We start from the raw sequence: 27,075 nt of genomic DNA on the forward strand, positions 1-27,075 counted from the left end.
TGAGATCCTATTATAATCTTTTAAAAATCTCTAACTCCACCCAAGTAGTAGCTCAGAGCTTTATATATTCAAAAGGGAACTGATGGTATTCCTACCAGGTTGACAATGGCTCTCCAACTGTGATAGATAAAATTTGGTTATTATCCTATAAAGTAATATAATACTCCAAGACTTTTTCTTCACCTTCTAAAAACATTAATAATAAAAATAAGTCTTATTTCAGATTTTGTTCATCACTGACTTTAAGAAAATTATACCAATTTACTTCTCTACATCACTGATAGAAAATATTCCAAAATAGGCCATTCCACCATGTACAATATTCAATTGTATTAGCCAGCATTTTTCATCTGTGAAACCCATTCATTCTTCTATTTTCAGTTGCCTGCAGACATATTGCTTAAGCTCTCCAAGTAATGGAGCTATTTCATATATAATCAAAATGGGTTGATAATATATATATTTTTCTTTTTAAATCTCATGTTCTATCTACAAGCTTGGCCAACTTGTACTGACAATTCCATAGTATACTATAATTAAAAATCAGGAAATCCCAGTACTATTTGCCCCTTCTGACAATTATGTTAGTGATATGACAAATTTCCTAATGCAGTAATTTAAAACTTACATTGGTAAAAAGTTTTCTCATTTAATTCTTATCTAGACGAGTTTTCAAAAAACAATATCCCTTGCTCTCCTTTAAAGGATCCAGTGACTTCTCCTGCTATCTTCCTTAAAGGAAATATAAACCTATATTTTGGTGTATTATTGGTATCTACAGGCAGGACTGGGTTTTCAGGAACAGCAAGGATAAACATTACAGAGTATCATATATCATGTACATTTTGTTCTATTTGTTTACCCACTCCTAACTTAAGGGATATTACAAAAAGCATACACAATCAAAACAGTAAACAACTATGATTTAAGATTTGTTTTACATTGTTTTTCAGCCAACTGTAAACCTGAAATCACTTTACAAGCTTTCAGGCAAGAGATGGCATATATTTTGAACAAGAGAAAAACAATCTTAGAAACAGAAAACCAAATCAATACATTTAGAATTCAAATGAAACAAAAACATGTTAGGAACCTGCTGAAATTAGAGAAGGAAAAGACCACTTAGAAAAAAAATTCCATGTGTCTTACCAAAAGTTCCTGTATTCTCACTGACCTGATCTCTCTTCCTGTGGGATATACAGACTGGGCTTACACAGTGCATGACAGGGTTAGTTTAGCTGGTTTCATGTGATGTATGAACTAAACTAAAACATAGTTACTGAAAACTTTTGCTTGGGATTTCCTTGCAATTCTGTTGCATACCAACAGCAGGTTTACATGTGGCTGCTTCTCACTATCTCATCCTGGCACTTTCTCTGTAAATGAGACCTGTGTTTATGAGGCTGTGGTAGTCAGCACCTCACAATATGGTTAACAAAGCTGGAAATTCAACAAAGTATTTTTCACCTTGTAAAAAAGAGTTGCCAAGAACTCTTATGGACTATTCTGGACCCCCAAGTGTAGTAGCCCTTTCAAAGCTATGAACAATGACACAGTACTGAAGCTGGAAGGCAATGAAGAGTAACTTTTTGCAAGCCACCACTGACATGGACGTTATAAAACAACCCTCTTACCTATCTTTGGTAATATTTAGCCCAATTAGAAACTACAGAAACTAGTGAAATTATTTTTGTTACATATGGAAGTCATTGTTAAATCTCTTAAATTAACATACATTTTAAGTGTATAATATCAGCTGAAAACACTTCTTGAAAGTATTAAAATCCAGCTTTATCAGTAGATATTTTTAACCAGGCATGCAAAGAATTAAAAGTGGATTGTCTGCCATAAAGATCAGGTTTTTTTGATCCTGAATGGCTTGATCTCCCTTGAAAGACCAGTTTCTGTCATAGTTGTTTGTTCTAAGACTGGATTTAAAAACAAATGAACAGAATCTCAAATGCAGCATTCCATTAATAGCGTAGACATATAATAAGCTATTCTCAATTACTATATCCCAACTATGGAACACCTTTCTAATAAAGAGTTATCAAAATGTCTGTCTCACTTTTGAAAAACCTGAATAGTTTTGGGAAGTATGCAGTAGGCATGAAGTACAGTGCCAGTTTCTATAACGATGTACAACATATCAGGTTTATCAGTTTTTTTTTTTTCAATTTCAATTTTTCAGCTTTGGGGTCAATAATACGACTATATAAATAACCTAAGTTTACACTATATAAAAGTCCTTTGCTTTTCTTTTTCAATATTTGTAACATCCAGAAAGTAAGGAAGGGAGAGACTTGAATTTCAAAGATTGAAAATATCTTGGAAAAAGAAAACTTCAGCACTGAAAGTTTGTTCTAAAATTACCTAATTCCTTTGGATAAAGAATGTACTTGTATGAACGGAGTTTACTTTGCTGCCGCTGAAGGGAATATCACAAATGCCAGTGTTGTGAACACATACTTGTTGACAGAGCAAGGCTTCTGTTCTCAGAATTCTCAACAATGTACATTTGAAAGAAATATTAGGGACATTTTTTATTTAATCTTTTTCTGATAGTACAGTAAAAATAACATGTATGTGTTAGGATAGTTGAAAAATTTCATTCTTAAAACAGTAATTTCAAAAGAAGGAATAGAAAAGACTTAATGATCAGGAATTGTGAACCTTCAATCTAAACATACAGGGCACAGCTGTTTTAGATTGTGCAGCTATATAATCAATAGATTTTACCTCAAGATAATATCTTGACAAATATTATTAAATGTAGCAAAAAAAAATGTCATAAAAATGAAAGCAACAAAAAACTGACAAAGTGACATAGTTTGGAGCAAACAAATAATATAGGAATAATGTTTACACATAGATAGTTTTAAGGGAAGATGGGCCTTAAAGTTAAGCAGAATATCAAAAGATATACAAGCTTCTCCAGCCTTAGTAAGGGATTCAGACCAACATATGTTAAGCAAGGCCTGGAGATACAGCTAACTGTTCAAGGAAGTGGTAGTCAGTGTAACTACTTAAAAACAATTTCAGTTATCTCTCTCTCCTAATCTACCAAGGGACATTTTGAACTATATTCTCAACAGCCTATGCAAATCAATTTATTTTAGGGTAGGAGCAAGATTGTTCATTTCTAAGAAAAAGTGTGATTGGGATGAGTTAAAACTAATAAATGACATTCATACAGATAACTAGTGACTCTTTATCATGGAGAAACCAGATCAAAGGAACTCACAAACATGCCTTCAGGGGAAACAAAGCTTCATATATAAATGAAGACACCCATAGGCATGATGTCTTATCTATATTGTCACTTTTAGTGTACTGCCCCTCATTCCTTTCACTGATACTTCTAGATCCTATTAAGAGCCCATAGATCTTCCATAAATTGATTCCCCATAGCAGCTTAATTCTGAATTTAGCAGAAGCAGGCTTTGGAAACCATTGCCTTATAATTCCTAAATACCAAGTAAGTTTTTCCTAGACTTTGTTGGGTTCTAAATCACCTACAGAAAAACTAAGCAGAATCAGTAAAATACTATGTTTCTTTCTTGCCACTCATCCTTTCCCAACATACATACAAAGAATTAGTCTAAAGTGTCAAACATGACTGAAGCATCAAAAGGGGGAAAGAGGAATATTTTGAATCAACTACTACTCAGCCTTTGTTCTTAAACCATCCTGGAAGCGCAACTGAAATAATAAATCTGCCTCAGATGCTTATATGATGCTGGTCTACAGCCTTCCCCAAACAATTATGTAGGCAAAACTCATGCTTATCATATTCTATCTATCTATCTATCTATCTATCTATCTATCTATCCATCCATCCATCCATCCATCCATCCAATATATATCCAAGATCTGCATTTAATTCTAGATCTGTGTTTATACTTATTTAATATTATCATAAATACTTGAGCAAAGCATCTTTTGAAACAGCACATTAGGGGAAAAACAAAATAAAACTGATAAATAAATGTGAAATAAGATATATTATCACGCAAAAACATTTAAAGAGCTAATTCACTATTAGTTTTATTAGTTTATTTTAACCTGAGTAAAACAAAACAAAACAAACTGAATGTACAAAATTCAAAATTAATAATGACTACCGTAAATGTTACTCTCTTTTTTTGCATATTACAGAACAGGTTAATTTAAACAGCATTTAATGGGACCTCAAATGGCAAGAAAACTGATTAATACTTTCGTGAAGTCTCCCAGATGCCTACTGTCATGTGGATGTTCTCAATGGAAGGGCTATTCATGATCTCTATGGCTTTTGAAATGCACAGTGGTTCATTCAAGCAAAGCTTTTATCATGCACGGCATATTGAAACAGGAATTTAGAAGAGGAAGAGATAGCTGTTGTTCTACATGGTGCTTCGCACTTAACAAACTCTATTGTCTCCTTGGAAATTAACAGAATTTAAGGCTATCTCACATTAAAATCAAGCCCTTCAATTCTTCTTCAAAATGCTAAATCTGACCCTTCAGTTATTCCCAGCCATACCTTTACTACCATACTTTAAGTGAACTATGCAAAAATAAATGTTGCCATTCACCTTTTGCTCTACTAGCTAGGAAAACACAAACTTCTGCTTGGTTCACTCATTACACTATATTATAAAATGTGTTTTCACTGTTTTTGTATTTGTGACATATACAAATCCATCCACTTTGATTTATTAATAATGGTTTCTTTCTGCCCAGATAAACAAATCACATTAGAGGATAGCATTAGGCATGTAATAGACAATGTATGTGAAATGGAAAACCAGATCATAGATCACCTCCTTTAGATCAAATAAAAGAGTATAATCCAGATATTAAGTAATGAAGAGATCAAATACACCCTTTGGGTGTTTTCAAAGGATGGCTAGAAGCCAAGTTTCCTTATTTATAGTAGTTATGTAGAAGAAAGATCCTTAGTTGAAATTCCCTTCTTTAAAGCTGCAACTTTCCCTCCTCTCTATTTTTACTTGACCACACTATGCAATGATTCCCTTCAGGGTAAATGCAAGATCCTTGCTCCTTAGAAAAGTCAAAGCTTTACAAGGTTTGGGATGCCTTATTTTCATAAACAAAAGCTGCTAACTATATATGTTTTAGTTTTGCTGTTTTTAAATCTGCTTTTAATATGATTTATTGCTGGTAAATATCTATCACCTTGTATATATGACAAGAACAAATAATAAAATGGGATGAATCTTGCTTCCAGCACCACTTTCAGAGTGGTCTGATTCATTTTTGAGTCAGTTTACTAGGATATTTGTAGTGAATCAAGGAAAGAGTTAAAGAAAATGCAGTTATATTTTATCAACCTTCTATCAAAATATAATAATTATCTATTCACCTTAATTGTTTCTCTTTAAATCTGCATATATTTAAAATGGTTTTTTTAAAGCAAAAGATATACTTACAAACTGAAAACAGCTCCTAACACTGGGTTCAATGTTACTGCCACCAAAAGAAGCAACTTCCCCCAGCTGCCTTGGAATCTGGATAGAGTCATGCAGGAGGAGACCTAGACGTCGTTGATCACAGAATCCAGTGGGACTTGCTACTTGCTTGAAGAGATCTAAAACAGGAAAATTAAAAGATGGGGGAAAAAATCATGCAATTAAGTTGGAGTAAATTACACTTGATGTTACTGAATCATACCAATAATTTAGATCAGTGTTTCTCAACCTTGGCAACTTTAAGAGGGATGGACTTCAACCATAGCTTCCTGGGAATTCTGGGAGTTGAAGTACACCCCTCTTAAAGTTGCCAAGGTTGAGAAACACTCATCCAGAAAAGTACAAGGCCTGGGACTTTACATTATAGTCTGACTCTTTTGTTTATCTTGGTGTAAGAATTCTCAGGAAGCTTTGTCAACTGGTAAATACAGTGTTTCCAAGAAAAAGAAATGTATTCTATTACAAAGATGTAACAGCCACAGGGACTGTTAGAAACTGTATCACAAGTAAAATGCAGTTGACTACGAATTTGTTATACTGCATGTATTTTTAAGTGAAGATATATTACAGATGTAATAGAAGGAAAATCAGGTTGTAAAGTACTGAAATATTTGACACTAACGCAGTTACCAAAACATGACCTGAATAATCTTTCTTATTTTGCAAAGTGTTAGAAATATTTCAGTGCAGTGAAATAATAACATGGTTTTACTTTTACAGCTTCTTTAATATTTCATTCTGCAGTGGGAAAGTTTTCATGTTGTACACAAGCAGTTCTTGAACAGCTTTAGACCTAACTTTATTTTGCTTCTCTTTAATTAGTTAAATAAAGGAAGCCAATTCCCAACCAAATTTTAGTTGTCAATCTGCAGGTGCTTGCAGACTCTTTCACAGCCCTAGAAAGTTTCTATGCAGCAGAAATAGTGTCATGCTATGCACACGTTTTGGATTTACTGTAATTTGCTTACCATTTAGGAATCATTACTACAAGAACACTATAATGGAATACAAAGCAAAAAAATAATTAGAAGGTATGTATGATATACTGTGAATTTTTGTTGGTCTTCAAGAATTAGAATTTGTTGCCAGAGACTGCCTTGCAGATGAAAATAATAATTGTGACAAGCCAGTCTCTTGTAAATGCCAGGCAGGGTCTACATGACCTTCACCAAGACGGAAGAAACATAAATGCTGCACATCTGAGGGAATAACCTCGCTCTTGCAGTCCTGGCAGTGACTAAATAGGTTCCTTAGGGTGTAAGGCCAGGAGTAGATAGCTGTAGCTGAAGGACAAGGTGTCTTGTGGAGTTTTAAAAAAAGTTGAAAAAAGAATAAAAAAGTATGAAAAAAATCAGACTGAAAACTAACAATTATAAATAAAGGAGGCTGACAAGTATGCTAATGAAAATAGTCAAAAACAAACTGAGTGGTTCAGCAGAAGCTACACCTAGTCACTTGGGATGCACAGGGATGGTGCTCCCACCAACAGTTCTATAAGTTTTGGAGGTTTACAAATGGAACTGCATAGCTTTTAGTAGTCAATCTGCAGGTAACCCATCTGTGTGAATTATAGAAAACATTCATTTGTTCATTCATTCAATCAATCTAATGACTCTGGATGGCTTACTTTAAAAAAGAAAGAACAATTAAAAGAAGAAACAGATCACAATAGAAAGAGATGATGAAGAACTAAGTTTAAAAGCTCAGGCTACAACTCTCTTGAGGTCTAGTAGCAGAAAAAAATGCCTAATAGCAAATCACTCGAGAAGCAAAGGAGATTTGAAAAGTTTCTATTTGGAATGGATTTCAAAAAACAATCAACAAATTAAGTCACCAAGTGCATATGTATGTTTCTTGATCTAGGACCATTCGTACCACAAGTCATTCAGCAACATTCCACAACTTGACACTTGTGAACTACAAGGACCATGATCTCCAGAGGGGCTAGACAGGACCAGGTTGGGTAACACTTGCAGTGCAAGCTGCATAATATATTAAAAGTTTTATTTCCAAGTTTTGTAAAAAAAAAATTAAAAAAGACAACATGACACATTAATTTTCTATCTTCACAGTAAATGGCAGAAAAATACAAAACACAAATCATTACTTACATCTGTATTTATCTTCCAGATGTGCTTTACACAGTGAAATTACACCAGTTTTAAAAGACAGGACCCGGATCCTTCCAGTTCGACCCCTATTGATATTAAATTGAAGAAAGGGGTAAATAAGCAATAATGTAGATGCAAATAATAATACCTACATCTAAGCTTATTAAAATGTTAGAAATATCCCAAAATAGAAAAGTAATTTCTAACACTAGCATAAAACAAAAACAAAAAGATCAAAGGAGTAGTTTTACCTGTACAATAATGTAAGGTAATTATATCAGCACAGTTTTAGAATTATTTGTATGCTGAACTTTTTTGTAAGTTTCAGAATTTTAAGTGTCCTCCTATGTAAGTCATAAATCTAATCCATTTCCAAATCTGAATAGTAGCTCTTCAGACTGTATAGAATTAGACTGGTATGTATATCAGTTTATGAGAAGTAGCTTACTATGAAATGTTATCATATCAACATAACATTAGTATAACTATATTAGTATATAAATAGGACAATTAAAATTGAAAAAAAAATTAACAAGCAACACTTTATTTAAAAATAGTATTTCCCAGTTTATCATGTTCTAATTCTAAGGTCATACAGAACTTCAAAACTAAATGGTGTAATTCATTTCCTTAGTCATTTTTAAGCTAGAGGTAGGTAACTTTCAGCATCTCTTTGTGAATTCAACATAATCCCAGATTTTCTCCCATAAAAGCAACTCCAAGTTTGCTTAATTTTTTTTTAAATAGGAACAACAATAGTTCGATTTCAATCAACTGCCACAAAAATCTACTGAGACCTACGTGTCATAAACATTCAAAAGCCAGTTGAGGCACATATCTACACAGAGAGGGACGTTGACTAGGTTATTGTGCTCTTGTTCCAATTTATCATAAATGGTAGTTAAGCAGTTGATGATCTGAAGTATATCAATTGGTTGGTCATTCTGTTTGAGGTTGTGCTGGTCCAAGGCATCACATGCAGCAGACAGATTCAAAAGATCCACTGTAATGACAAAAATAAATAAATAAATAAAAAAGAAAAGAAAAGAAAAGAAAAGCCTAATAAGAAACAGCTCTGACAAAATAAGCACACAGTTTAATCATTTAATCATGTCTGCTGAACTCAGCAACAGACGAAATACAAATAGATTAAATTGAAGATAGATTTTAAATTCATCTTCAGTGTTTTCTACCTATTAATGTATCGTTTCCTAGGCAAATGAGCTCATATTTTGTAGCATAATTACTGTTACTAGTTTAAAAGCTGTTTTTTTGTTCAGCAAAGATCTATTTATCAGCCACACTTCATGAAAAGACACCACCTCTAATACAGAATTTATTAGTCAATTGGAAATACAGTAAATTACCTAAATAAGGAGTTTAAGGCTAAGTGTTCCAAGCTCCTCTGAGAGGCTGAATCAATGATAGTTAAGTGAACCTTTCAAGGATTGAGTAGCAGAATAACTGTATAAGTGCATTTAGCTAGAGATCACTGTCTTTCATAAACGTTTTCCGCTCAAAAAGCAAAAGTTCCTTTAAGCTTTTTCTTCTAGTTGTACTTGAATATTGTATGGGACACCACTAATAAGCAGCAGCAGCAGCATGAAAATATATTTTATTAAATTGTTGAATAAATTGTAAGGCCACTGTATTTTTAAATTTGTATTTTGTATTTACCACACTCTGTTCCTTTTTCTTAGTAATTTGATTAATAAAGCATTTATTTTCTTATTTAGCTTAACAGACACTTTTTAAATATACAGAAAACAGACTGGTGTACTATTTACAGAGGCAGTGTGTAGTAAACCCAGAGAATTCAACTTAATATGTCTTTATATTATCCTTTACTAATGCCTTATGGACAGTGATATGTGGGATAAACTCAACTTATTCCCTCAACTTGCACCAAGCTCTCTGCAGCTGCAGACATAAGCAAAGTGGGAAAAGGTTAATTTCATTGATCTCTTTGCACATATAGACCAGTTTAAACTAATACTGGGGCCCTACTGACAATGAATGCTATCAAAATAACCCTTTTATATACATGGAACTAACAAACAATTTAAGAGGCTTATGATTTCTTGTAGCTGACGTGACAGCTCTTGAGTAACTTCTATATGTCACTGGCAACGGGATACAGAAGACTGAAAATAGTCATTGATCATAAAAATGAAGACATGGAAGGGGCAGTGGGATTGTATGCATTGGACAGTTTGTCAAACCTCTATGCATTCAAAAAGCTGAATGCCAATTGGCTATTTATGTAAAGTTTTTACAATAATGGAATAAAAAAATTATATAGTTCCTTAAGTAAACAACATATTTAAAACATGGAAGAGTCTGACAAAGAGCAAGCAACAAATTCAAAGGAAATAGGTATATTAGCATTCTTTAGTCTAAGACTGTACTATAGAGCAAGCTGCCTATTGTGAAGAACAGAATGGATAAGACTTCCAAACAGTAGAACATCAATAACTGAAGGAGCAGGTCTAGCTAATGAACTTCAAAAGTAGCTACGGTACAAGAAACAAAAAAGAAAAGAACTTAATAAGACAAAATATGTTTAAAATCTGGAATCTTTTAAAAGGAAGAGTAACTGGCAATTTCACCACTAGCCTCACTATCAAATGCATTTTACTCCAAGGAGAATTAGCATATGAATACACACACACAGACAGTGTGGTGGGAAAAAGTAAGTACACCCTCTTTGCGTTCTATGGTTTTATGTATCAGGACATAATAAAAATCATCTGGTCCTTAGCAGATCTTAAAATTAGGTAAATACAACCTCAGATGAACAACATATTACACCATGTATTTATTGTACAAAAATAAAGCCAAAATGGACAAGCCATGTGTGAAAAAGTTAAGTACACCCTATGATTCAATAGCTTGTAGAACCACCTTTAGCAGCAATAACTTGAAGTAATTGTTTTCTGTAGAGAGAGAGAGACTCTTATCAGTCTCTCACATAGTTGTGGAGGAATTTTGGCCCACTCTACTTTACAACATTGCTTCAGTTCATTGAGGTTTGTGAGCATTTGTTTATGCACAGCTCTCCTAAGGTCCCGCTACAGGATTTCAATCTGGTTGAGGTCTGGACTTTGACCTCAACCATAGCAACACCTCGATTCTTTTCTTTTTCAGCCATTCTGTTGTAGATTTGCTGGTGTGCTTGGGATACTGTCCTGTTTCATGACCCAATTTTGGCTAAGCTTTAGTTGTCAGACAGATGGCCTCAAATCTTACTCTAGAATACTTTGGTATACAGAGGAGTTCATAGTCAACTCAATGACTGCAAGGTGCCCAGCTCCTGTGGCTGCAAAACAAACCCAAATCATCACTCCTCCACCATCATGCTTGATAGTTGGTATGAGAGGTTCGTGCTGATATGCTGTGTTTGATTTTCACCAAACGTGGTACTGTGCATTATGGCCAAACATCTCCACTTTGGTCTCATCTGTCCAAAGGACATTGTTCCAGAAGTTTTGTGTTTTGTTCAGATTCAACTTTAGAAACCTAAGCCATGCTGCCATGTTATTTTTAGAGAGAAGAGGCTTTCTCCTGGCAACCCTTCCAAAAAAACTATACTTGTACGGTCTTCTTCTAATTGAACGGTCATGAACATTTAACATGCTAACTGAGGCCTGTAGAATCTGAGATGTAACTCTTGGACTTTTTGCAATTTCTCTGAGCATTGCACTGTCTGACCTTGGGGTGAATTTGCTGGGACATCCACTCCTGGGAAGATGGGCAACTGTCTTGAATGTTTCCCACTTGTGAATAATATTCCTCACTGTAGAATGACGGACTTTAAATTGTTTGGAAATGGCCTTATAACCCTTCCCAGATTGATGGGCAGCAACAAGTGCTTCTCTAAGATCACTGCTGATGTCTTTACTCTTTGGCACTGTGTTAATACACACCTGAATGCTCCAGATCAGCAAACTTCAGCTTTTATAGAGGTGGTCACACTTGCTGATGATCAATTAATCAAGGGCATTAGATTAGTAGCACCTGGCTGCTACTTACCCTCTTAATACCTGAAGAGCCATTTAAAAACAAATGCATGTTTGAAGCTTAAAAAGGAAAATGGCCATATTATGTATCTTCAGGAGAAAGATATTTAAGAAAGATGATGTAAGCCTGTTGGAATGCAAATATCTTGATCCAAAATCTGCAGACTTTGGCACATGGGAAAGAAATGGAGTAGTTATGTATGTGAAAAATCTATCATGGAATTTGGGGGGAAAAAAAACCCACAATGAGGAAGGGAAATTTGTAATCTTATATTTTCAGGCTGAATCTGGGAAAACAAATGCTTCAATTTATGCCCCCAAATTACAGCAAAATAACATTCTATGGAAGATATTTTTCAGTCACTTCTTAAAATGCAATTAAGAAATACTCTTGAAAGTATTCAGAATACTCACAACAGAGAGCTTTCTGCAGTCTTCGGAGCTTCATGGCAGTTCTATATGCTGAGAATCGAACATTGTTCAAATCAGCTGTGACATGAGTAAAAGAAAAAAAGGATATTGATTATTTTATGACTAGGCAAGTTCATTCAGTTAACATAAAATAACTCCTAAAATATCTTTGAATATAAACCGAATGACTCTCACTTTATATAAATAAAGAAAATCAGCAGTTCTAAAAAACAGTGCCACTATGTTCTGAACAGAGAGAGCACAGTTCAGCAAAGTACTATTATAGTTGTAATTCTATTTATGCTTACTGGAAGTTCTATCACATTCAGTAGGGATTACTTCTAAGCAGACATTTATAGAATTTGTCTACTAAGTTCCATTTATTTTAAAGGCAGTATCTCCATAAAAATAGAGCCACTTTGCTGAAGTGGTTAAGGCACCAGGCTAGAAACCGGGAGACCATGAGTTTGAGTCCCACATTAGGCATGAAGCCAGCTGGGTGACCTTGGGCCAGTCACACTCTCTTAGCCCTAGGAAGGAAGCAATGACAAACCACTTCCGAAAAACCTTGCCAAGTAAACTGCAGGGATTTGTCTAGGCAGTCTCTGAGAATTGGAAATGACTGAATGGATAAAGAAAAAAGGGGGGGGAATTAACAGATAACTACTGGTAGGTATAAACTTCTCAGAATGTTTGGGAATTTAGTGGCAAAGAATTCACATAAATTTAGTTAATATTTCCTTATGGTAATGGGCTTGTAGCCCTCACTTGTTACTCTTACACCTCCTTACTGTGAGCTCATTTCCAGAACTACAAAAGCAAAATTTACCACACACTGTTAGTAACCCAAAAATGACAGCTTATATATACCAACTAATCAAGCTTTTACACTACCTGGTCATCAAAAGAACTTATACTATATTTCCCATTTCCTTTTTGCATCTGAGGAATTCTCTAAGGCCTGAAAATGTAAGCCTTACTGATTCCATGCTTCAAATTCCAAAGTTTAAACACTACCATCATGGACATAAGCACATACAATTCACTTTAAACTTCACCTAACACTATCTCCTACAATGATTAATTTCCCATTATGAATTATTTTAGAAGTATAAATGGTTTGTATGGTTCACAAATTTTCCTATTTACTACATGTCCATTTAACAGGGTGCACATGCCCACATCAGGTATGATGGTTTGGGTTTTGTTGGCTTCTGCAAGGAGGGGTTCTAAATCCTCCACACAACTCCTGGGAAAGGATGAGTCAGTAATGCTGTCACTCCAGAGATATCCTTCTGTGCCCTACTTTACTCAAGGGAGACCAACAGTGACCGTTCTTCCTTCAGCAGTCTAATCAAAGAGAATGTATATGCCTTTTTTTCTGAAGGAAGGAAGGAAGGAAGGAAGGGTGGGAGGGTCACATCACTGTCCTTAAAATAAAATAAAATAAAATCTATATTGCATCTAGCTTCAAGGATCCTATTTCTGATCTTATTCTGGCTGAATTTCTAAGGCTTGGGGATCTTACCTAGCTTTCAGATACCCACAGAAGAAAAAAAATGAAGTCAGAACCCTATTTTAAAAGTCCATCTGCGAGAGGGAAACTACCAACTGGTTCTTTAACATCAGAGTTTTTTCCAAGTTTCAAATCTGTATTACTTCATGGCCTTGTAACTGAGGCAGAACAGGGCTCAGCAATGATGACAGCAGAAAACAGGCTGGCATGCGCTTCTACTGCCATGAATATGAGAATATTAACACAGCCATGATGAAGAGCCATATGACACCTAAATACATACAACTTACAGGTTTACAAGTATCAATTTTACAGATATCCAATTCTTTTCCAATTTCCAATTCTTTTCCAGAGGCTGTCTAGCATTTGTGTAAGCTTTGTACTCAACTGTAGCCACCAAACAGATGTTCTTGCATATTTTTTTTCATTTAGTGATATCTAAGCGGCATCACTAAGTTATTTGTTGTAATTTAGCTGGAAAAAGAGTTTTGTCAGAACAGAGAATTACTTCTGCTATACTGTAAATCTGTGTAGACTAGGCATTCTGTTGCCTCTAAAGACCATCCATTTTATATAAAGTTCACTACATAAACCGAATAATCTGTATAATTCAATTGTATGTCTAAAGCTATTCAGTTCTACCGATGCATATTGTTACCGATGCACATGGCAAATACCGCTTAGGCTGGTTTTTTGCCCACTTCCCCTCATAGCCTTGTTCAGGTAGCTATAGTTTTTCAGTAATCTCTGCAGTCCCACTAAACTTCCTTAACCTTGGTCCTGATCCTTGGTCAGTTTATACTTTAATCATCAGCACAGTTCCTTCTTAAGCAGTTTCCATCTGTAGTCCCAATACCCCAAAAGCAATTTATTGTTTTTATGTATTATACCACCCAGAATGTTCACAGTTGGGCAGCCTAGACATCTGAAATATAAATTTATCCCTGATATTTCATTTTTGCTTGAACAAAATCGAATTTTAAAGTTATTTGGTTGCTCATGCAGCCACTTTTTAATGCCTCAGCAGGTCAAAGTAAGCTCTCTCATGTATCAGGTTTATCTTGAGCACCAAGTATTCATTTATGTTCTAAGACAAGGCAACTGTTTTTCTTATCTGCTGTAGCAACAAAGGTACAATGTTTAAAGCATTTCTCTGGCTGTGTATCAGCGGCATAAATGAGGCCCATACCTGGATTTGTCCTTCATCTACAATCACTCAGGTAGTAATTCTACAGGAGGAGTAACTTTGCTTACAATCAGGCCATTTTAATTTTGATTTTAATATACATGCTTAAAATCAAAGATTCTAAGTGGGAAATTTTTCCCATGGCCTGACTCAAGATTTCAGGGCTTCAGTGATCAGACTGGAGTTCTATATACTCAAAAACTTCAACTTCTAATACTATATTTGTCATTTATAAAACAGTGTGTGACGTTTTGTTAAAGAACAATAACTTGGTTAATTTACAATTGCTAAATATTAAACTGCTGAAAGCATTTAGCCTGCTTTTTTAACAGGAAACTTTACTCCAGTGAATTCCTGCTTCTGTTCTTTTTGGGTTCTTTATTGTCCTTTTAGCATGACAACAACCCCAACAATCAACCACAAAGTACTTACAGGAAAGTAACAGAAATATTTTGAAATGTCCTTTACAATTCCAGAAATGAGTATTATTGAAAATCTGTGGGGCAATTTCAAACATGCAGCACTTGCAAGAAGACCTAAGAATATTTCTAAACTAACAGATTCTACAAGAGTGGAAAAATATTCTAAAAGGAAGAAGAGACTCTTGTTAGCTACTGGAAACATTTGGAAGTTGTTCATTCTGCTAAAAGTGTTACAAAGTACTGACTTGAAGGATATTCACACTTCTTACCTGTCATATTCAATTTTCTTATTCAGAATCCATGAAAAATTTCACAAAAATAATATATAAGCTTTTAGATATGTAGAAATATGTTGTATTTAACTCTGTACCATACACAGCTTGTGTCAGCTTCTGTTCACATATGGATTCATTGAAACATGTAATTTGACCAGGTGCTGTCAGCTTTGAGGTAGTTCAGATAGGAAGCACCAACCAGGAGTACTAAGACTACCTTTACTGTAAGATTACAGTAACAGCATCTTGGAAGTTTAAAAGTACAGCTCTTCCCCCCTTACCTTTATAGTCCAAGAAACTAGGGAGGGCATTTGGCACACCCCCATTCCTTCTGTGGACTAAGTTGCCTCTTATATGACCGTTGCCTAGTCTGCAGCTCCTCTTCCTGTCTCTCGGGGACATTCTCACAGACCATTACAGGAGCATAATATTTTTGTATACAACTATATTGCCTTCTACTTTGCCTAGGGTCAGATTTCTTCACAACCACTACTTTCTTGAATCACTAGTTGACTGCATATATAACAAGCGACCACATTATAGAGAGATATCTACAAATTCTACATTGAAACAAACACATTTTAAGAACAACAATGGGAACAGCTGTTACTCAACCATAAGCCACATGTTAAACTCCAACTTTTTCCTTCTTCTTGTCACAGGACAAAAAGGAGAGGAGACCTTTGCTCGATCTCTGTAATAATTGGCATGCTACTAAGAATATGTGTCAGACATGTCATTTTTTCAACACTACTGAGATTAAGCAATACAACTAGAAAAGGTTGATATGTCCAGTTCTACAACTCAATACTTGTTCCTATTCATTTTCCTGTTACAGCTATAGATGATACAGGGAAACCTCAATTTAATGGATTATTAGGGGAAAGGGGTGTCCATTTCTCATGAATGTCTGTTAAATACAAAATTGTATCTTTCATGTTGATTTATGTCATTTGTGTAATTATGACTTCATTCAAATGAGGAAAATTCAATCCTTTCAATCTACAGCATTTGCATAATGACATTCTTAACGATTGATATAAATTTATTGGAATTATATTTGCATCATTATTTCATTTTGCAAATGAGGTAAGTGGCTACAAATAAGGTAAAATTAACATTAAAAAAAACAAGTACCTAATCTAGACAATTTGGATGCAATGGACTTGTCCGCTATTTTGGAGGGTATGTCTGGATGGAAATTTTCTCTAATATAATTAGAGATGGGAGTCAACTAAATTGAGGTTTCACTGTACCAGAAATACTACATTTCATCTAGGGCTGATAAACATGTCTTTTATTCCTTTCAAAAAATTATTATTCTTTCAAATTGTTATCCTGTAAGTTTACATTATCATTGAAAGAGCTTTGCTTAAGTCAGAACTAATACTTTTCAAGCAAATTTATCCAAATTAGAAGTCTGGGAAAGAGAGGTGTTTCGCAAACTGCCTGTCCGCTTAAAATGCCAATGGCTATTCACAATCCTGCAAGCAATTACATTCCCTGCTGCTGAGTCACGATTTGCACTTTGATTTTACCTGCAAGTTACAATGGAACACATTGCTTCTTGTATTACTTTTGGCTTCAGGGATTATACTAATACAAATAACCAAGAATTTGGGCAAGTAACATAACGGTATCAAAAATCAAATCCAAATAGCAGAAATGCTGTTACTGGTGACTTCCAATTTAAAATAAAGGTGAAAAATGCAACAAGAAACATAATGTTTCTTGGTAAGCTTTGGTAAGTTTTGTTACCATTAACCAGGTAACTACATCAGTAACTACAGCTAACTTTTCAATCATCAAAATAATCTACAGCTTGTATTTATAATAGGATAATCCAATAAAGTAGTGCAATAAATAAAAGTTGATATTTGACTTGTCCTTTTATACATAGACCATCTTCATAAATCTGAAGAACTGCTGAATGTTTTTTGTATATATTTTGTGATTGCTTTGTAGGATATGATCTTGGCATAGAAGCCCAATTCAATTCAGCTAGGACTGTGCCACAGTGCTAACCCTGAAACAATTTATTACATAGATAAAAATGATTTACTAAAAATACTGGCAGTGTAGCAACTGCACACCATTTACTAAATGCTTCTTTACTAATTGTTACTGAATGGCTTCCTGTTGCTTTTGGAGTGTTTTACCTGAATCATGAAATGTAAGGGAATGTCTTAATGGTATTAACTGAGGGGTGCTACACTGCCCAAATCTTGAGATTTGTCAATATAATGTTTGTACTAAATAAATACATAAATAGGAATGCAATACACTCAAAATCTTTGTGAGAGAGTGTGACTTAAAGTTACTCATTGAGCCTTCATGGCTAAAAGTGAGCTTGAACTTGGGTTCCTCCAGTTCTAATCCAACATCTTAACTGGTACATAACATTGGCTCATTCTAGTAATTCTGGTCTTTCCCAACTCTCCATGTCTCTAATTTATATTGTTATTATCCCCACCTGCTACTAATGTCAGCAGAAATCAGTGATATTGATCAGTCATTGGAAATAAGGGAAAACATAAATTTCCTAATCCCAGTGATCACTCAGAATAAGTTTTTTTCTGTTCATATATAGATGTGGCCTTCTGCACTCAATCAGACAAGCAACATAGTGGAGATACATGAAAGGCTGCCATCTAAAAAATGTCATTCTGTTATGTGTGTGCTGGAGAAGATTATTATGTGGATACTAAACATTCAGTATCAATGTGTTTTAATTTTATCTTTTTGTACAAAGGTAAAATCTTGATAAACATTCTTTAAGTATTTTCTTTATTTATTTGTTAGACTTATAGCCTGCTAGGACCCCCAGCGGTTAACGAACAAATATACATTATAAAACTTTTATTGCATGTTCTAACCAAGCAAAATTTCAAAACTGAAAGCACAGTAAAGATTTTGAAGAAAAGTAAATTAATTAGACTCACATAGTTCAATTAGTTCATTTTACTTTTTATTTCAATGGATTGTGAGCAAGGTACCTTCCAATGGCTTCATTAAAACAAAACAAAACAGAACATTTGCAAAAAGAACCAGATATGGCTGCTTTGTGGTCCCAAAATATTAATCATCACTCCCTATGTTGTTATTTACCCACAGTGGATCCACGGTGAGAACCAATAGATGGTAAAAAAAATTATCTTGCAGTACCCTGATCCGCCCAATGGAAAACCTGCCTAATATCTTGAAAGCCAAGGCTGAATGAACTAGTTTATAGAAACAACAAAATTCCACTCTTGTAAGAAGGCTGTCAGTTTCTTCTCACTGTGACACCTGCAATAAGCTGGAATGTAGAAGACTCTAAAAAAATGGTTTAGGATGTGGCATTGCAATTACTGCCAACAGTAGAGCAGAAGAATCTTGTTTGAGAAGGATGAGTGTTTTTACACAAGGTATTTCTAGTCTACTTTCAGCAATTCTTATCCTCTATTATCCCCACTTTCCCTGGAACAAGTCTCAGGCTTTACGGAGTCCTCACATTTTCAAAAGGTCCCCCACTGACCTTTACTTTTTTGAATGGGAGAACTAGAAATGTACTGCTGGATTACAGGTAGTACTCACTTAACAACCATTTGTTAAGTGACCATACGAAGTTACAATGGCACTGAATGAATGGTAGTTACGACTGGTTCTTGAAGTTACAGCTGTGCAGCGACCCCACGGTCATACAATCAAAATTTGGGTGCTTGGCAGCCCGCCTGCATACACTTCAATTCCCCCCACTCACCTCTCTCTCCCCCATCTGTGCCCTTTTGGTTGCCCTGCAGTCCGCCACCATTGCCTACCTCTGCTGCCCCTCACCAACCCCAGCTGACCTTCGCCATCTTCCTCCTGCTGCTGACAAGGTGCACCCAGGTGAGGTAGCTGTTGCTTTGTGAGACAACAGACACCTATTTCCCACCTCTGCCCTTTTGGCCACCCTGCACTCTGCCGCCACTGCACACTCCTGCTGCACCCCACTGACCTTCACTGTAAACACTATTAGGTTTTTGAATGGAGACTGTTAATCTAAATTTGCCTTTCCCCAACATGATGCCTTGCTGATGCATGGACTTCAACTCCCAGAAATCTCAGTAATCACCATTCTGACTAGACAATTCTGAAAATTTTAAGTTCTTAATCCAGAGGATGACTAGGCAGGAAAAGACTACTCTAATTCAAAAGTAATTAAAAATTATAATGCCTCCTTCAGGAATGCTAAATGAGTATCTTCTACTATTCTAAACAGCTTAACAGGATCAGGTTTAGTATTTACATGGGAGAAATACCAGGGCTGCAGGCTAGACCGGAATGTTGGAAAAGATCTCAGAAAGTGGCACTACACAACACTTCTTCCAGATTGTTGCAGAAGAGTACTTGGACATGTCCATGAAGTCACTAGAACTCAAGTGTGACTCAAAGGAGAACTTACTTAATTACTTTTTGAAATATAAAATGTTTTTAAAACACACCATTAATTTTGGTAGATCTGAACCCTTTGTTATTAATAAATTAGTTTGGACCCTTTGTTACCAATAAATTAGTGTTGTGGCCAAAACCTGGCTTACCTAAAGCAACCAAACCACTTTGAAGATACAAAATAATTTTATTTCCATGCATATAAGCAATAATACAGTATATACTGTATATCATAGTATGGCTGAGCAGCCATCAGCAAAAGCGGAAGTGGAGCTTATATACCTTTGGCTCAGTACATGGCAAGGCAAAGAAAGGCAAAGGCAAAACAAAGGAAAAGGCAGACACAGTGGAAATTACAGTGTGGTGTTGGAATATTTTAGATTAACCAATATTATTATTATTTATCCCTTCCTACTAAGTCACCATGCTAGCCATACAATCTTTGAGATGTAGTCAGTGAATAGAAACAATTTGGTTTATTGGGCCACTGGTTCCTGACAGAAAGAGTCCTCAGGGCCAGTCAGGGTCAATTCAGATTGCTGTGATTATTTTCTTACAAGGGCACTTTAAGCAGTTCATATGTATAGGGGAGGGGGGATCTCATAGGTTTGGTAGTGAATGCAGTAAAGATGTGTATGGGGGGGTACCTTTTACCACCACTGTAGACACACTGATCCTTCTACAGAATCACAGTGCTTTCCATACTAAGCTGTATGGCTGAATGACACAAAGGAGCATGAACATGGTTAGGAATGCCGTGAGTTGTAGCTGAGCAATCTGGGGAGCCACAAGTTCCCTACTCTTCATATAAATGAACAACTCTTTATATTGGCTGATCTCCTTAATAAAGGAAATCCTATCTCTAGCAACTGAAAAACAGAATAAAAGCAATGCATTTCAAAACATAGTAGAGAGTTCTATGTTGCTAAAAAGGCAGCTCTTCTAAATACCAACAGAGCTATGCTTACTAAGAGGAGAGCTAGCATGGGCAGACAGAATTTCATTTGCATTGGAAAAACTTAAGACCCTTTTATACTGACATTAAGCAAGAAAAGTGATTTTAAAGATCACATGTCCATGATTTATGCTGGAAAATAGCAGAACAGTGGAGAATAGATGTCTGGCCCCCTTCCTTAGCTGGCATGAACTTGGCTGGATCTTCCCAGAGACTCAAATCCCTATTATGCCATAAGACAGAAGCAGTTGATTCCTAAGTAACAGAATTAAGTCACGCTCCCTTAATTTAAATCCTTTACTTCTTTCTCCTGCCTCTCCTACAGTCTAGCAGTAACTCTGCTGCTTGCACCTCTCACACCTGGTGCCAGGTGGCAGTTGGTTATTGTTATCCTACATTCTTGTCTTGAGAAAATCTAGCTCCCAAGAAAAGAGGGCCATGTAGCCAATTATTTTTTCCTACTATTCACCTTTTTCTCCTCAATCAGTTAAGCAGTGAAAGAGATCGGGGACTAATATTTTTCCCATCACTACAGTGTTTGTCTCTCACTCAAGTAAACATTAGAGAAGAGAGAAAATTGGTCAAATCCAGTGAATGGGTCACAGATTCCCACCATCATATAGAGAAATCATACATAATTGCCTTTGCAAGCAATCTGAATGCTCAAGACAACACAGTAAACAGGGATGCTAATTCCAATTACTGTATTCTATAAAACTAGGAATTGACTTCCATCAGTCAACAACTAACTGACCAAATCGTTTTGTTTATAGTTGAAAAAGGGAAGAGAGGAAAAATATTTCTACTGGTTAATACAAATCTGAGAAAAGGGAAATAAGATACTTTAAGGTAAAAGATAAATACTGAAAAACTAAAGATATGGTCTATTTACTGTTTTGATTGCCCTGTAAGTAAAAAAGCAGGAGTAATAATAATAATAATCAGTAATAAATAAAATATTATGTTATCCATCCATCCACTCCTCCTTTAAAATCCATCTCATTTAATTATTCATTTTATTCTAAATAAAGCCTTCATTATCAATAAAAAATATTTCTAACATTTCAAATGTTTAATAGGAAGAATTTTCTTACCTAAAGACTGGTAGAGCTCTGTCATTTTAGGATGATCCCAGCAGGTAGTCTGAGTCTCATGACTACAAGGCAGAAAAACAAAACAATGGAAAGGTTTTATATGTTTAAGTTTGTGTAAGTCCTAAGTACCCTGCAGCATAATTTTTTCGTAACTGTACGGTGTTGTCATTTGGATTTCTTCACTATAGTGAGTAATGTATAGCAATGTATTCGTTTCAGATCCAGCTAACTTAGCAAAAATGTCACATCAGCATGTTTTTCCCTGGTACCAAAGTATCATGACAGGCAGCCTTATTAAGTAAGGCAGATTCTCTAAATGATAAATCTAGGGATCAGTTAAGAGGGACAATATTGTCCTGGAATATCAACAGTACTATCTGCTGAACAGAAGGTTTCAATGAAACTGTTGCTCACCAACTGTGAGGACCAGTCATAACTCGCTTTGTTCAGTGCTATCATAACTTTGAATGGTGTGTACAGGTAGTCTTCAAATATTTATTCATTCCATCCTTTTATAATGAGCAAGTACATATACAGGTAGTCCTCGGGTTACGAAGGCAATCCAGGCAGTTCCGGTTGCCATCATAATCCCAAGATGTGAGGGTCATTAAGTGGGAAGCGGCAGAATTCTCAGGTAAGGAGCAAAGAGGTGCTGCAGGGGGGTGGGGGTGGGGGAGGCCCTGGGAGGCCTGGTGCAGGCTGCACATGAATTGGGAAAAGGGATGTGTGGTGTGAACATAGGGAGGGCAGGGGAAGGAGGGCACAGTGTGGTGTGAGCACAGAGAGGCCAAGAGGAGGGTGCAGTTTGGCGTGCGTGCAGGGAGGCCAAGGGAAGAAGAGCGTGGCATGAGCACAGGAAGGCTGAGGGACGGAGGCCACAGTGCGAATACAGGGAGGCTGAGGGAAAAAGGGTACGGGTTGGTGTGAACACAGGGAGGACAAGGGAAGGAAGGCACAGTGCAGTGTGCAGGGAGATTTACCAGAGCGATTTGCAATCTTCCCTGCCAGCTTCCCCGTTGACTTTGCTTGTGGGAAGCTGGCATGGAAGGTTGCAAATGGTGATCATGTGACTGTGGTATGCTGCAACTGTCAATAGTGCAAGCTGGTTCCCAAGCGCCTGAATCGCAATCACGTGACTGGGGGGTCACTGCGAAGGCTGGTACTTCTAGGACCAGTCGTAAATACCACTCGTTCAGCACTGATGGAACTTTGAACAGTCGCTGAATGAGTGATTGCTAAGTGAAGACTACCTGTACAGTCTTTTCAAAGTTATGATAGTGCTGAACAAAAGGAGTTCCGACCGGTCCTCGAAGTTCCGACCCCTGCAGTCATGTGAACAAGATTCGGGCCCACCCACATTTATGACCCTGGGTGGGTTACAAACAGAGGCCCTGGATAGGGCACAAAAGGAAGCTCTGGCTGGCATGTGAATGGAGGCCCTGGGTGGGGTGTGAGAGAAGCCCTGGCTGCACTGGAACAAAAGAAGATGGCATGAAAGAAGGCCCTGGCTGGCATAGTAGTGGCACGTAGTGTGGTGGGCATGGTGGGGGCATCTGGCAGCAGCAGGTAGGGGGCAGCCAAAAGGGCAGAAATGGAGTTGGGCAGGTGGAGGGAACTCAAGAGGAGGCAGAAGAAGCAGTCCCTTACCTTACCAAGGGTCGGGGCTAGGAGGGACCAAGCTGGGAATGGCTTGGTTTGGGGTGGATCCTCACCTAAGAACTGGTGGGATTCAGTTAACTATGGCAACCGGAACTGCCAGGGTTGCCGTCACTAAGCAATTTGCTAAATTGACATCACACTTTACAACTGCATCACTTAGTGACAGAAATTCCAATCTCAATTACTGTCCTTAACAGAGGACTACCTACACATACATTCAGTAAGGCCCAAATATCAAAGATTGGTGCGTGCCTTCTGTAGCACATTTGTGGAACAAATGTCAAAATTTATCCCATTGTTCTTATATTATGCTGAGGTATACCACACTATGTTTCTTAATGACTGACTGAAGACAAAGGGAATCAATCAATCCCTTGTCTCAACCCTACTGGATATCTTATCATCATCACAAAAGGGCTTATTATGTGCCTGGTAAATTAATTAGACAAATATACATGAGGCAAGACTGTGACCTACCTACGAGAACTTTATGGATGCCATGTATCTGGAATCCATTTATATACATCCAACATTCACATGAAGGTCACAAATACTGGAATCTGAGTAAATGGCAAACCAAGTCGATTTCTCTGGATAAATGTGTGGTGTGAATTAATCACTATATAATGCAACCTCAAATTAGAAGCTAAATATGCTATCTTTGTAAGGTAGTTGAAAACCTCTTTAAAGGAAGGAAAGCTATAAGAACCTCGATTGGTAGAAGTGCAAGGGATGAAGTATTAAAGGCTTTTCCAAACTACCAGTAAAAATGTCAAGGGGGAATACCATAACTTTACTTTCATTTGCTCCCAGAAGAACAGTTTTGCTTCCTTTAGAGACTGTATGTAATGGACAGAAGAAATAACCTTGAGGAACAGAAGAACAGCAACCAAGACAATGGTCAGATAAAAGATAAACTCTGAGTTGGGCCAGAAGTGTAACCTGAGAAAGCATTTCAGAAAAGATCCCCCCATTTCTCACAAAGATAAAGGGGAGCACATTCACACTTGCAAAATTCTGTTACTATAACTTCATAATAAAAATAGTATTAGCATGCATGACTTTGGTTTCCTAGGCTGGTTTACTTGAAAGGCTGACAATGTCTGATTATGACTGTATGTGAGATTTGCTATAGCAACCATTTTCACAACCTTATTTCTTAGAAATGGAAAAACTAGCCTACTTAAGATTCTAAAACTAAATCTATCTGCAAAACAGTTACTGAGCTATTGGAATTTCTAATAATAATAATAATAATAACAACAACAACAACAGTAATTGTATCTGCATTCTATTGAATGAGTTGCACAATATCCCTTCTACCTCCCTGTTAAATGTACAGTAGATAGGTAAAATGGGAAGATCAGTGCCATACAAAACAGAATGGCTGAATACTGACATTGATAGAATATGGGAGGTCTCCCACGTATTCGAAAAAACAAGAAAGAAAGGTGCAAGAATGGCTGGCTGAAATTAGATTATTCCAGGTGACTATCAGGGCCTTATCATAACTAGTATTCTTTCAGCAAACAGCAAGATCTGAGTTGGACCCAAACCGAAAGCATACATTTCTGCATCAAACATGTATAATGAGATGCTGATAAACCATTCCTTAACAGTGCTCAAGTAATAATTTTTAGAGTTGTTACTAAAATATCTAATTAAAAAGCAGAAAAGCAATAAACTTAGTCCTATATGAAGTTTTAAGGAAGGTTTTCTAAAGATTCTACAAACATGAAGCTTAATTGTAACTGGATAGAACAGATTTTACCCTATATTCAGAGCTGCAGTTTTATTCCACAGACTGAAAAAAGGTTCCTGCTTTCTGAACATTTTTAGCTTAGACAGTTATAAACAATACAAAGAATAGTGCAGGTTAAAACATAAGATTAGACTCTACTGAGACTTCTCTTCATAAGCTTCTTTACCATTTTCAAAGGCAATTATTAGCTTGAATGAGGATTGTGTGTATATAGCATGGGGTGAAATAAAACACCAACTCAGCAACTCCTAAGCCGTCTTAACCACATCTGTATAAAGCACACACTTTTGGATCTAAGAAGCCTATCAGATCTGTAAAGCCACTGTTCATTATGCACAAAAGTGAGCTATGATGAAACTAATGAAAAATAATGTTCAATATTAAAAGCATAATGGATCATTCTTACATTCCCTGAGCAAGCTCTCAACATTAAATATAACATTATACTGTAAAATGATATAAACAATTTCAAATAAATCAACTGATGCACAAGATTGGAGAAGCCAATACATTTCTCCAGATAAACTGTGAATTTGAACAGAAGAGATTTAAAGAAAATGGGAGAAGAAAAATCTTTTTCTAAAGAAAAATCCTGAGTTTTTTTTTTTGCTAATTAACCACAGACAGCTGGACTTCTGAAAGACGCTATACCTGGTATGCATACAGGTCTTAAATGACTTTAAAAAATCTTGTTTATATATGTGAAATACTAATAATTTATAAGTTTATTGAGCTGTAAGTTCAAAAGGACACACATTTAAGTATTTTGTTTTAATTAAATGTATATTTAGTCAAATAGTTTTGGAAGGCTTAGAATATAATTATTCTAATATTTTAATTAAACTGATTTCTATATTTTGAAGCCTAGATTTTAAAACAATAAATTCTTAGGGGGGAAAAACCCATCAGTGAAAGGATAGTGGAAGAAAATTGTGTTTGCTCAACAAACCAATCCATCTTTACTTTACAAAAGCCACCAGTTTGCTTCAGTTTTCTGAAGCAAATTGAGGATTCCAAAATGTAAGACTTGATGTACTGCATATTCAGATCATATCTTACCTTTACCCAAGAGCAAGAAAATGTTTCTCTTTGTCTTAGTTTAACATAGTTCAGTGGTAGAGCTCCATAGACAAATGATTTGATTTAGGAAAAAGTACATTCTGTTAAGAGTTTTCTGAGACTAGCCAAAACACTAACATGAAAGGAAGAACATCTCTTTTCACTTGCAGATGAAACAATCTGGGTAACTGCTGACATATAGCATATAAAGTCATAGACTTTTTTTATATGTTTAGAAAAATAGTGGCAGATGAAGATTCCTCTTTCAACGCAGGTTACTGGTTGGCCATCTTGACCATCCAAAATTTTATCAGGTTTTCCTTATATAAAATTAGAGAAAACATAATTTCACAGAGCATCATCCTCAATGAACCAGTTTAGTGTTATTTTCAGGTGTCTGGTAAAAGAATGCATGTCTATAACAAGAAGTGTAACACGATTGAATGGTTTATCTACACCAGGGGTACAATGTAATTCTAAATTCTGAATATAATGCATTTATACAGTATAATTTAATTTATGGTCAAATATCCAGGAAATTTATCAATTTAAATTTCATTGGCACCCGGAGTATCCTCTTTGCAAGATGACCTCATTTCAGCTGATAAAGGAATGATTTAAAACAAATAAACAAAAAAGGACTGTGCCAAACTAGACCAGTAATGACTTCTGTAGAAAAATTATGCATAGGTCTTTTACAAATTAAACGTTTTCTTTTA

The 27,075-nt window shown here is 35.9% G+C and overlaps 1 protein-coding gene across 6 annotated transcripts in view; it reads right to left on the reverse strand.

Moving 5' to 3' along the window:
- The window catches only part of DMD (dystrophin), an 895,878-nt gene that overhangs the window by 39,241 nt on the left and 829,562 nt on the right, over nt 1–27,075 (reverse strand). For all 6 annotated transcript variants that reach the window (XR_010068066.1, XM_063305215.1, XM_063305211.1 and 3 more), the window contains 5 exons: nt 21,877–21,938; nt 12,019–12,093; nt 8,387–8,588; nt 7,586–7,671; nt 5,436–5,593 (listed from right to left, as the gene is read on the reverse strand). Coding sequence is in view for 5 of the 6 variants with exons in the window: in XM_063305215.1 (XP_063161285.1) it covers nt 5,436–5,593; nt 7,586–7,671; nt 8,387–8,588; nt 12,019–12,093; nt 21,877–21,938 (583 nt within the window). In the remaining variant the exon portion in view is untranslated. The remainder of the gene's footprint in view (nt 1–5,435; nt 5,594–7,585; nt 7,672–8,386; nt 8,589–12,018; nt 12,094–21,876; nt 21,939–27,075) is intronic.

This window comes from Candoia aspera, chromosome 5, assembly GCF_035149785.1.
Source record: "Candoia aspera isolate rCanAsp1 chromosome 5, rCanAsp1.hap2, whole genome shotgun sequence".
In the NCBI taxonomy this organism is placed as follows: Eukaryota; Metazoa; Chordata; class Lepidosauria; order Squamata; family Boidae; genus Candoia; species Candoia aspera.